Source organism: Drosophila takahashii, chromosome X, assembly GCF_030179915.1.
Source record: "Drosophila takahashii strain IR98-3 E-12201 chromosome X, DtakHiC1v2, whole genome shotgun sequence".
Classification (NCBI taxonomy): Eukaryota; Metazoa; Arthropoda; class Insecta; order Diptera; family Drosophilidae; genus Drosophila; species Drosophila takahashii.
In genome coordinates, this window is record NC_091683.1 from 12,548,405 (window position 1) to 12,561,610 (window position 13,206).

The following is a 13,206-nucleotide window of genomic DNA, read 5'->3' on the forward strand; positions in this document are numbered from 1 at the left end:
GAATTCGAATGAGCCAGATCCAAGACCACTTGAGATCGATCCCCATTCGATAGCATTCAGTGGAAGCCAGGATATAGCGGCCAGGAGCCAGGAATCAGGAACCAGGAGTCAGAATCCAGACTATCCATCTATCCATCAGCTGACAACTGTCAGCCGTCAGCACCTGTCAGTTGTCAGAGCAACCCTGCGTCCAGGTGACCAGCTGTCAGCGGAAGTGAAAGTGAAACTGCAACTGAAACTCAAACTGAAACTGGGAGTGGAAGGCTACCGGGGCTACCAAAACGGGAGAGGAGGAGCAGCAGGAGCGGCAGGAGCAGGAGCAGGCGAGGATTGGGCAGCGCGGCGCGTAGCGTTTAGGCGGCAAAATGCCTGGCGGACGACGTGGACTGGTTGCGCCGCAGAACACATTCCTCGAGAACATCATCCGGCGCTCCAACTCGCAGCGTGAGTATTCCAAACATCTCAGTCTGCACAAATTCCGGGGTGATCCACTTTCAAAGTAAAGGAGTCAAGGTTCATGACATGGAAACACGAACGAAATGCTCGAATATCATTGATTCTTTTGAAAAGTACCTATAAAGGTGACTAAAAGTGTGTAGAAATTGAAAATAATTGTATTTTCGGAGTAAAAATGTCAAAAAAATAAAATGCCCAGGTTTAAATGCCAATCGATAGGAAATTTAATAACGAGCTCAGAAAGGTTTGACAATCCATACTTTAAATCAGTATTTTTTTTGTTTTAGCGAAAAATCAGGTTTTGTTTTTTTTGGAAATTCAAGATTTCAGTTTTTGACAAAAATTTGAATTTTTTCGTTTGGTTTTTTTGCTGTAACTTGGCCAAAAATGGTCCTACACCAAAAATGCATACTGTTTTGAACAGATAACAAAATTTGCAATAAATCCATAAAACTTTCCGTGTGATTTTGGAAAAATAAAATTTTCGCCAATTTTTAATTTTTTTATAAGGGGGTACCCCATGATTTTTTGCGAAAAATTAAAAATGAATAAATTGGCAAGGTTTAAATGCCAATCATTAGGAAATTTAATAACGAGTTCAGAAAGGTATGACAATCCATACTTTGAATCAGTATTTGCTTTGTTATAGCGAAAAAACTGCAACGTTTTAGCGAAAAAACGGGTTTTGTTTTCTTTTGGAAATTCGCGATTTCAGTTTTGAAAATTTTTGCGCAGAAAAGAACTATTTTTTTTTGATTTGTACAGCTTATAACCCAATGATTCCACGCTTGTGTGATGTGGGTCGTTAGCCTAGGTTATTAAGTGTGTAAAACAGTCACTCGTTTAGCTGAAGGACTTTATTTAACAAAATTACAACGAAATAAATGTTTTTTTTTAATATTTCAATCATTTACGAGGATAAAGTTTTTAAATGGGTTTTTAAGATTCATTATTGATGCCAGATCCACTTGGTTAACTCTTGGTTAACTCTCACTCGAGATATTCTCAGCGGGACCCTTAACAGAAGTCGCCACATTTCGATGCGTCGCATACTCGATTCTCCGGCTGCAATCGGCATTTTACGCATGCCACACAATTATCGGTTGGCAGTGGGCAAAGGGGCAACCTTTTGGGTCTGCAAAAGTGCGAGAGTGTGAAATGAATTTTCCGTTAAGTTGTCAACGTGAACAGGATGCTGGGTGTGTGAGTGTGTGCGAAGGGGAAAATGGAAAATGGGTAAAGGGAAACGGGGCAGGGGAAATGAGCTATAAATAGAGCACTCGTACTCGTACTCGTACTCGAGAGCAATGGCACACACGCACGTGTGACCGAGAAATGTCCGATTCAGTGAAATTGAATTGTTTCACTGTGCAACTGTGAAAAGTGGACAGAGAAATTTCCAGGGGGCGGTGGGGAGTGGGCGAAAGTCCGGAAGGTGCTTGGCAATTCGAGACCCGGCATTGAAATCCATTTTTGGCCTGCGGTCAATGGCAACACTTTCAATTAAGGCGGGCCAATTGAGGTTGGGTGGGGCGAGGAATATGGAAATGGGAACTGCAACTTCAATCGGATCAACCAGCTGGCCTCAGCTGCAGTCGAATGGGGATAGCTTCTGGTGGTAAGCACCGCTTGCACATCAGCATCAGCATCAGCAGCAACAGCATAAATCCCTAAATGGCCCCCCAAACAAACAGTTGTCGCAGCAACTTGAGCTCCCATTTGCCATTTGGCAAATAACAAAGTAGCAGTAGCAGAAGTAGCAACAACAGCCATCAAAGGCAACACATGCAGCCATAAACAACATGAGATAATTAACAGAACCCCCTTTCCTCCTCTCCTCCTGTCGAGCTCATTAGGGAATGGATTCCGGGGGGCAGAGTGACATAAATGGACGCACAATTGATGCACTCCATTGCCATTGCCATCGCCATGTAAATGCGACCATGCGACTGACGCACCACAGGCTGCATTTCGAAATGGCCGAAAAGTATTCCGGACAACTGTGGTTAATCATCGCCAAAGGAAGTCCTGCAAAGTGGCCCCACTGACGGAATGAAGGGTCCGAAATGGCAGGACATTGGCCAAATGAGACAGCAGTCGCCCATGAAGAGGGAATAAATAAGAAATATCCCATTGATTTTTACAGAACGTGTTTTGATAGAAGAATCGACGTGTGCCCAGTGCCAGATAGACGTGTGACCGCAGAAAAAGAAATGCTTAAGGATAGAATCTATTTACTTTACTTACTCTATAGGAAGATACCCTTATTGTTCTCTGTAGCCATAATAGCCATATTTTAAGCTCGACTATCGACCCAATTAGGAAAAATAAGCTTAAACATTATTGAGGCTTCTTTCGATTTCAATTTGACGAACGGCGACGGATACTTCCCACTTCAGCTTCGATTCCAATCCCGGTAAAGGAGCCATCAATAGATTTAGGCACCCCAACGGAGACTTGACAGTTCGCTTCGCTCCTTTTGCCTTTTCCGCCTTCAACCCCACCCCCACCCCCCTAGGCATAGTTTTCCATACCCGGTAAATGTCGAAAGCGGATTACTGAGAAGACGCAAAGCCTTTCGCAAAAGGATTTCGTTTCGTTGGCAGGAAAAGTGAGGAGTAAAGTAAAACAGCTTTTGGGTCGCCGAGAAGGAAGAGGAGAATTCTGACCTGAAACGGACAGAAACAGATACAGATACACAGATACAAATGCGAATATAGCTACAGATACGTAGACTGGAAATGCCATAAAGGAAATGCACACAGGGGCGGGGTGAAAAGGGGGTCTTCGTAAGTGCGGCATATTAAGGCGGGAATCCAAATGGCTGAGGGAAATGGGTCGGCAGGTGAAGCAATAGATTCTAATGTGATTTTCATGCCAAACACAAATAAAAAAGGGGGCGCAAATTGAAGTTGAAGTGAAGGGGGTTATAGCCCTCCAGATATAACCCAAGGAAAGTGGAGTGCAAGACCCAGAAATTGCGTGGCTTGATTTGAATGTCTGCACGATTCGTCTGTCTGGAACACTTAACCTTCTTTCGCGGCCCTTGACTCTGTCCCAATTATTATCCTAAATAACCCGATTTTGAGTCCACGAAATGATATACTTTTTACAGAGAACAAAATATTATAGGTATAAATATTAAATGGCTTAAAAAACCATTGTCCCTGCTCGGGCGCCATCTGTCCCATTTAGCGAAATGTTAAAATTGTAAATAAAATGCTAAGAAAGTAATGAAATTAAAGGTAAAAGAATATGCCAAATTAAATGTGATATTTTAAAGCATAAAGATTCAAATGAGAGGAATATCAGATTAATTTCACAGAAATTCCTTGTGATATATTCGTTGGCGCTAAAACTCTTCCTCATTAGAATATTTCACAGCAAGCAAAGCTCCCTTCCCCCAAAAAGAAATCCATCAAGCCGAGGAAATGGGTTGGAAAATTTAAGGAGGATAAATGGTAAAGGGAGAGATGATGGCCCACCATTTCGTGCTGTTTGTTTGGGCTGCGAATTTTCAGCCTCGTCGGCGATAAACTGACCAAAGACACTGCCAAAAAGAGCAACTGGCTTAGGCAGATTTTTTAATTAGTTGACTTTATGCCTCACGCTTCCGGGCTCCAACCCCCTTCCCCATCCGTTTCAACCTCTTTTGGCGGCCTGTTCGATTTGTCCACAAGTTGCAAATAGGCAAAAATTCGTGTGTTTGTCCTTGTTTGGCAATAAACTCATTAAAATTGAACGCAAAGCCCCCCTCCTCCGCCTGGAAAAAGGAAAGGCACACACATTCGAGGGGGGCAAAACCAAAATCCACAAAAATCCCGACTAGTCCGATGGCAAGCATTTTTCAGTGGTTTATCTGCGGGATGAAAAAGTGGATGTGGATGGGGATGGAGGTGTGCAAAAAGAGACAAACAACTTTGCCCTTGTTTTTCTTTTTCTTTTTTGCTCTTCCTTTTTTTTTCTGTTTGCCTTTTTTGGGTTTGTCACTTTTGCGGTTTGCCTCGCACGTTTATCTCGAGTGCACATTGCTCCCTCATTCCCCTACGACTGCCCCTGAGTTCGGCCCCTCCCATTCGGCATGGCCTTTGCCCCCCAGGAGGTCGCAGCTCGACACTTGGCGCGGCTGTTTGATCTTCGTCAGCAAGCCAAACAACATTAGCAAAATCAACAGTGGCCAAAAGTCATGGGAAGAGCCCGTCCTTAAGGCTGTCTCACTACTCCCCACATACTTCTCGTGCACCCCAAAAAAAAACTTAGAAATCTGGTCATACTTATTGATCGGATCATGTTCAAACATGTTTTTGTCGAGGAGAAACAAAAAGTGATAAATTTCCAGCAGGAAGTTTACATTTTAACATTTCTATTTGAAATAAAATTGATTACGAAACTTATATTCCAATTTTTGCACCGTGTAACATCCGTTCTCGTGAATGTTTTGCCTGCCTGTTGACAATTGATTACGCATACGCCTTGTGGGCCACAAAAGAAAACACGTGCCTGGCGATATCCATCACTGGTTGTGTTTGCCCAGGTCAGAGCCGTTGGGCCCGCGATGGATAAACGATAGCCGAATAAGCGATAAATCAGTGCAGAGAAAAAATGCGAGAAAAAACAGAACTCAAATGGGAGCTAATGGAACATAAATTAGTTGGATTGCATAGGCAATATAAAGGGCATGTTCCTCTAAAACCATGACAAAACTCCCCGAAATCCGTCAAAACCTCATCGAAAATGTCAGCGAATGTAACAGATTAATAATGCTCGGGTGATAATTGAGATAAGCCCGTTTTTGTGTGGAAATTCAGAGCCAGTGACGCAAAAGGATGCCCAGGGCAACTGTCATACAAAATCAGCATAATCGCACCTACGCACACAGTGACATAACGACGCACAGCGAAAGAGAGAGAGAGAGAGAGATAGAGATAGTGCGGGAAAGAGATGGAAAGGACAAACACGTTCACTAATTTGTGTGCAAGCGGAGTTGCCTCTCTGTGTCATGCAACAAGCCGCATTGGGAAACGCCCCACGCAGGCCAATCGGTGAACAATTGCAATTATGTACAATCATTGTCTGCTGTCGCACGTCGCTGCGTCCCTGCTCGGGCGCCATCTCCCTGCAACCCTGCGTCCCTGTTCGGGCGCCATCTGCACTTCCTTCTCCGATGTCAGTGTGTTTGTTTATTATTGATTTTCATTTTTCATTTCGTCGTTCGCTTTCGCTGTTTGTTTGTTTGTTTTTTTGTGCTTCGTATTCCTTTTTTTGCCGTCTGTGTTCCTGGGCTTCGCCTCGGTTTTTGTTATTGTCGCTGGTTCGTGTAAATTAACGTTTTTGCCGCCTGGGAGGCGGTGCAAAAGGGGGCGGTCATTACATTTATTGATTTTCATTCGGGGCGAGCTCTCTCACCCATTTGTTACCTTTTCTTTGCTTTGCCCTGCCTTCGTTTGCCCTGCTTTGCTTGCGTTTCCAGTTTGCGACACTTAACTTTTCGCGTTGTTTGTCGTTTGTTGTTATTGCCGTTGTTATTTTCATTTTCATTTTCATTGCTGTTGCTGGGGCCGCGTCTTTGACCCGTTTTTCGGCTTTTTCCTTTTCGGGCGGCCGGAAATGCGCGACTGCACCCCATTACCCGGCTTTAAAGACCCCACTCCTTGGCTTGCTGGCCGAGAAGGTCAAAGCATTCACAAAAAAATGCAAAGGAAGGAAGTGCTGAGCCGCTGAAGAGCCGTTGATGGGCAAAAAACAGAAAACCGAAAACCAAACGGCAATAGCAATAATAATCCGCACTGACCTGGCCAAAAGGTTGCTCCTGCTCCGTGGATTTCGGACCCAGACTCGAACTCGGACTTTTGCACGCAACAGTAAATCAAAGCCAACAAAGAGAGAGCGGAGAAATTTAAATAAACACTTTTTCTTTGGCTGGCGAGTGAGTCGAGTGCAAAGATTTCGTGTCATTTGGCCATTGTGCCGTTTTTTTTTGCGGCATGGAATCAAACAAAGCATGGATTCAGTGCCACGGGTGAAATATTTGCAGCACATTAATCATACGCCACGTTGTCGCGGCGCTACGCCAAGGTGTAATCATAACAATTGAGCCACCAATCAACGCCCCCCTGCCAAACTAGAACTACATTTATCACCGAAGGAATTTTCGCAATGAGAATGAAGGATGTTTTTTACATTTTGTTTCCAAAAAGTAGCTTAAATTATTTATCTAGTATTTTCTGCTATTTTTTCTAGTATTTATCCAATGCTAATTTATTTAAAATTATATTATTCAGGAATAAAATTTAGTTTTCTACGGGTAATAATTTATTACTTATTCCTTTCGAGTTGTTCCCCCAACTTCCTTCCGTTAGTTAACATTTTCATTCGCTCGAGAGCTTCGCGCCGCTTTGACCTTTGCCAGAAATTCCATGGAAATCATGGCCCTCAATGCCATGGCCAAAAGCTGACCATCGGGGCCACAATCCACTGGCCAGGTGGCGACAATTGATTGAGCACCGCCCCAGACGTTTTCCGCCCACTGGCCCATTATTCCTTGCTCCCACGCCTTTTTGCCCTTTGATTGCGGCGACTACGAGTTTTGCGTAATTTATGAGGCCTGCGTTTATAATCCCACCCCTGTTTCTGCCACGAATCCATCATTATTCAGCGGGATATCCCCCACAGTTATTCAGCCATTATTATCGACATGTGACCAAAGCCAAATCGCTTTAATTAGACAACAGCGCGTGAGTTTTGGGTCACGAGTGGAGAGGAGGGGGCGGCACAGCAGTCAAACGACACTTAGCATTAAGTAAAAGGCCATTTAAGAATGACCACAGCGGATGGTCGGGTCGAGTGGATGGGGGCCACTAGGCAGGTCCAAGTTTCCAAGTTTCACCTCCGGCCAGTCAAATTGGATTAAGTTGTTGCCCCCCATCCGCTGTCAGTGCGAAGTGCCTGGCAGGTGGGCCCCTATATATACCATATACCATATCAAAACTGAGACGCAGCCTTATCCCTGTCAGATCGACTGAAATGGGAGGACATTTCCTGTGGATTCATAAGCGATTTTCCTTGTTTCTGTAAATATAATGTCGATTTTGCTCAGTTGGCTTGCAGTTTTATTAATTAAGATTGCTTATTTATAAATTTTTGGAAGATTTTCAGTTGATTTGAATTCGCTTGGAAGAGAATTTTTCAAATTGTTTATGCCTCTTTTCGTTTTGTGCTGAAAACTCAACCATCCAGCTCAAAATGAACCCCGTTGTGAGTTTCGTATTTGCAAGGGATTCCGTACTGTCAAAATATAAAAAATATAAAGTGAAATGTATACCATGCAAAGGGATTTTCATGGCAAAGAATTTTCTTTCTCTAACAGCATTTTTCCATTTCTTTATTATTTTTTTTAAAGGACTGCTGTGCGTTATATTGCACTGATTCAGCTTTGTGCGAAAATATTAATATTGACATGATGGGGAAACTAATTGTGTTTTTTAAAACCTACAAAAATCAAAGAGTTATTGCTATGAATGTATGTTTACCACCCAATGCGATTTATATTGCAAAGATTTATATTTTTATTACTTTTTATCTAAAACAAAGAGGATAAAATTTTTACCCTTTTACCATTCTTTATTAGGAACAAAGGGAAAAATGCTTTATACTGATTTACCGCTGTGAAAAATTATTAAAAAGCCAAGGAAAGCACAAGATTTATTTATTTATTTTGTATGCAAAAAAAACTGTAATTTATGTTATAGTTAGTTTTCATGACCCTTGTAAAAACAATATGCCATGAATAACTATTACTAACTAACTTTGATCAAGGGATATTAATCAAAATGTAGATAAGGCGATGCTTCAGCATTAAGTGCTTGAGGTGGCTACCGAAAATTCACCAAAAATCGCGTGCCAAGTGGCCTTTTCTCTTCCTTTCCGCAAACATATCGCCCTCTCTTTCTGCCCATCCTGTGCGCTTATGTGTGTGTGTGAGTGCGTGGCTAATTTGCTTGGCACAAAAAGTGTAGCATGCTTTTTGGGGCCACTCGCAACACGCAACGCAGCGCAAAAGTTGCGGCCAAAATGCAAAATGGAGGCAAAGGATGGCAAACACACTCACACCACACACACTCATACGTGTCCTGGGAATACAGATGTGTGTGTGTGTAGTTGTAAGTGTGTGAAACTAAAACTCGCTCTTGCACTTCGAAAGTGGGGAAAAGTTGGCTGCTTTTCCCGGCCACTTTGTTGCTGGTTTGGACCGAGTTGAAAGTTTACGCAATCAACTTTTTCGCCACTCTCTTTTTTTTTGCTTTTTTTATTTATCAGCCAAGGCATCCCCCCACACACACACACTCGCACAGAGAGAGAGGGAGACAGCGAGAGAGAGAGAGAGAAGGAAATGACGATGGCGACGACGTTGACGGGGCCAAAAACTTTAATGTGGCATCAGCAAATGCGAGGCGAAGCGAAGCGTGGCAAACCGATGGCGCCAACAGCTCTGCGGCTGTCTGTGTGTGTGTTTGCCCTTTGCTGGTGTGCGAGAGTTGGTCAACCCACTAACACTTGCACACACACACACTCGCACTAGAAAGAAAGTCCCCAGAATTTGGCAAGCAATCGGTAGTTAATTCAATATCAAAATAAACTATGATTGCGAGAAAGCTGGCAAGACATCAATATCTAAACCATTATTTATAGTTACCGATAAAACACGGCGTTAATAGGGACAATTAAAAAATATATTCTAAGATAAATTCGACTTTGAATTCAAGATTGATATTATTTATAATATCAAACTACATACCTAATAAATTTTAATTATCTTGGGATAATTTAACAGGGATATAAATATGTTATAAGCTTAATTGGCTTTCAAATCAGCTATCTACATATCTCATAAATATAAATTATCTACAAATAAGTTTTAAGGCAAATTCGCCTTTAAATTCAAGATTGATATATATTAATATATCAAATAATAAATCAGTCTACGTAACTCATAAATATATAATATAAAATATATATATATATAAAATATTTTTTTTATAATTTACTTTAAACATTAAATAATTAATTTAAAATGTTATCAGGAAAGAGTGGACGGATTTCTTTTTGCCCAGTGTGGACACGTACGTTTTGTTTGTTGGCGAAAGTCTCCGAAATGCTGGAGAGCATTTAAACTAGAAAATATTGGAAGGACTGCGGAGAATCGCAGAACCACAGGCCCCGCGGGCAAAATTAAATGAACAGTCAGTTTGCTGGAATATCTAGCGGAAAGGCGGTGAGGAGGAAGAAAAGGGGGTGGGCCTAGATGGTATGGGTGTGCACGAACACTCTGTTGACCTTGAAGTCAAATGTCCACCAAGCAGTCACAGAACATGAAAAGTAATCAAACAAAGTTGAGGGCTGGGGCGACGGGTGGATTGGGGAATGGAAATGAAAAGGAAAAAATGTAAAATGAAATTGGAGTCGAGCATATGGTAGAATTCAGAAAAAGAGACATTCTTGGTCTACTTGAATTTCTTTCTTTCTTTCTTTAAATCAGATTGTTTGATTTTTAGTTTAAAATTTCGATTAAAATGTTAACTTTATATTTATAATCAAATATTCGCCTTATCAAAGTTTTCAGCTCCAACTTTCCAGCTTCACTAAGCTAAAACTTATGCAAGTAAAAATGGCTCCTCGGTGAAATGAGTTTATCTTTGTATTTTTTTGGACCCTCCTTTTAATGGTCATTTTTTCTCGTTTTCATTTCTTTTTTTCTATTTTTTTTGTAGTTTCTTAACAAATTCAATTAATTTTGGACTCGGCAGAAGCTGACTTCTGGCATTTCATATCTCTAGTTGGCTTCTTCGGCTTCTTCGCAGCTTCTCACTTAATTATGCAAATTTAATAACAAACGCCAAATGGCGCGCATAAAGACAGAGACAGAGCGAGAAAGTGCGAGAGGGACGGAGGGCGTGGGGTTTATTATAAATGCCATTATGCGACGAAAAAAAAAAAGGAAAGAGAAGGGTTTAGGGAACTTGGTTGCAATTCCTTTCAAGCATGCCCCAAGGAGTCGTAGCGGTAACAGGCTGGCCTAATCAACGTGGTTTTGTCGTGTTCCACCCCAAACTCTCTCACTTTCACTTTCGCCCACCCACCTTCACCCACCCCCTTTTGTGCACTCTCCAGCTGTCGCTAATGTAATTAAATCGCAATTCCAACGGAGGCCGAGCCTTTTTTACTTTTCGGACAATAAAATTTATGCACTCGACTGGTGAAAAGGGGGCGAAAGGCGAGGAGAAAGCAGAGAAAGTGCCAAAGGAGTTAAAGGATCTGCAAAATGGAGGACAAAACGGCCTGGCCAGCTGGCAATCTGTGGCCTAATCGCAGCTCCAAAGGGGGTGGTAAATGCAGGCTAAAAGGGGGGTCTTAAAAGGGGGCCGACGTGTGCATAAAGGATAATTGCAAGGACCGATGTGCCGCCGCCTGAACCGTATAACGTTCACCATTCACACTAATGTCATAAAAACCAACCAAACAAATGATTTCGTTAGTGTGTGAGTGTGAGTGTGTGCTATATGGTCTATGTGTCGGTGACAAGTTCCAAACAATAGAAAACAGGGAAAGCAAAAGCAACAACAGAAGCGGCAGCAGAAAAACACCGACAGCCACAAGGAGGTTGGCAAATGCCGAAACCACAAAAAAATAATGACAAAACTGGCCAGAGACATGAAGATCGGGGTAAGGAAATTACGGGGTATATATGGGGTAATATGGACGCGGGGAAGGACGGGGAAAACCAACAGCCACCGAGGAGAAAGTGGCCCGCACAGTGGAACTAGTGGGTGTAACTATGGTTAAAAAATATCGGGAAATTGGAAGGGGAAAGAAAAATGATTTCTTAACATATTAAAATTCTACAATTAAAAACATATTTCTAAAAAAGTTTTTTTCTTTGCATTTTTCGGTATATTATGAAGTTTAAAACCATTCATTGTTGATATATATTCTTTTTATACTGCTACAAATATTGTTATTAAATACTATTATAAAATCCATTCGAATGGAGCCATAAAACCCCGCTTTTACCCCACTGTGCGGTGGCCAAGCGGAAATGAAAGTTTTGCGAAATTGCAACCACATTTGCATGTGTGCGAGCGTGAGTGTGTTTGTTCGGGGTGTATTTAGTTAATGGACTAGTTTTGTTATATCCCTTGGAGGTCCCCCGTCCAAGGCCTCTCCACTAACAAATCCACTTAGGAGGACTCTTTTTCGGACTGCGGTCGACCGCACAAATCCAAATCAATCAACGACAAGGCTGCCCCCCGCGTTTTTCTATTTTTATTCTCCTCTCGTTTTGGGCCAACTTACAACTGTAAATGCTGCACGGCTAATTGGTTTAGGGGAGGGGGGGTGGAAAGTGAGAGTGAAAAGTGGGTGGCGGTGGCCGCCTCATCAATCATCGAGGAACACGGACCGCCTGCCGGGAAATGGACCCCAATCCGGAACGGGAATCCCAATCCAAATTCCTTTGTTTCTCCGCCCCGGCTTGTTGACATTTCAGGTTGAGTTGTCAGCCCCCAAAAGCTAATCCCAATCCCGAATATTGTAACATTGTAACACTGGAACATTTGAACACCCGGAGTTCTCCAAACACGATATCTGGCAACCACCCCTCCCACTTTTCGATACATTTATCGGCCTTTTGTTTGCGCCTTTTTCGCCTGCCTTTCGCCTTTGTTTGGCTTTCAAATAAAAATCAAAAAATCATTAATTAAATCGTAAGTCAGCCGGCTCCTCGCTTTTTTCGCCTTTTCCCTCCTTTTTTGGACAACCGTCGGCGGTTGATGTTGACATTTATAATACATCATCCTTGATCGAGCTCATAAATAATTGGGCAATCACAGGACGGCGTGGAAAAACGCTGGGCCAGGAGATGTTTCTGTCAATCAGCAATGAAATATTCATTTCCTTACGATATTATTATTTGATTTGACGTCTTGAGTGCTTTATTAGTTTTGGCATTCGGTGATGGTGTTGTTTTTGCAGTATATACGGTAGTTTTGTAAATATTTTACAGAATTGGTGGGATTATTAAATCTCTTAGTAAATTCTAAGAAAACCGATTACAAATCAAAGTTAAAAAGTCTTCAGATGCCGATTTATTCAGTGACATCTGTTGAGCTGGCATCGCAGCATCGCATCCTAGAAGGACATGGATTACACATTCATTGTGATCTCATTGCGGGGAAATTGTTCCGGGAAAACCTTGCTCCCAATCGGCTTTTCTCCGGCTCCCCCGCTTTTCCGCTTTTCCGCTTTCCCGCTCCAATCGGGTTAAGGGATGCAATGCGGTGCGGTGGGCCAAGAACCGTGCAAAACCGGGCCGAGATGGCTGCAATCCGCGGCTTAAAAGGGAATCGCTGCCGGACAGAAATGGCCAAGGCAAATTGCAAAACTTTGTGCGCCAGCTTTGAATGCCATTAAGTGTCGCAGCAACAGCCGTGCACCCACACATGGCGCCACCCTAAAGCACCACCCTAACCACCCAACCCAACCCAACTGTCCGGGTAAAAAATGTTGTGACGCTGACATAATGGCAAAATCAGGCACGCACACAAAGGCAACCGCGAGGTTTATGCCTCGCAAGGAGAAGGACTGCTCGCCAGCTAGGATTAAGCCCATCCGCGGAGGACCTAGACCATATAGACCATATGTCCAGTAGAGTGGACCTTAGTTGGCTTGGAAATAATTTTGAAATTAAGTCTTCAG

The 13,206-nt window shown here is 42.6% G+C and overlaps 1 protein-coding gene across 4 annotated transcripts in view; it reads left to right on the top strand.

The window, feature by feature from the left end:
• Positions 1 to 257: 257 nt before the first annotated feature.
• eag (ether a go-go) overlaps positions 258 to 13,206 on the top strand; it is a 37,034-nt gene continuing 24,085 nt past the window's right edge. For all 4 annotated transcript variants that reach the window (XM_044393887.2, XM_070219011.1, XM_044393894.2 and 1 more), the window contains exon 1: positions 258 to 444. In XM_044393887.2, the coding sequence (XP_044249822.1) occupies positions 366 to 444 (79 nt within the window). In that variant the 5' untranslated portion in view covers positions 258 to 365. The remainder of the gene's footprint in view (positions 445 to 13,206) is intronic.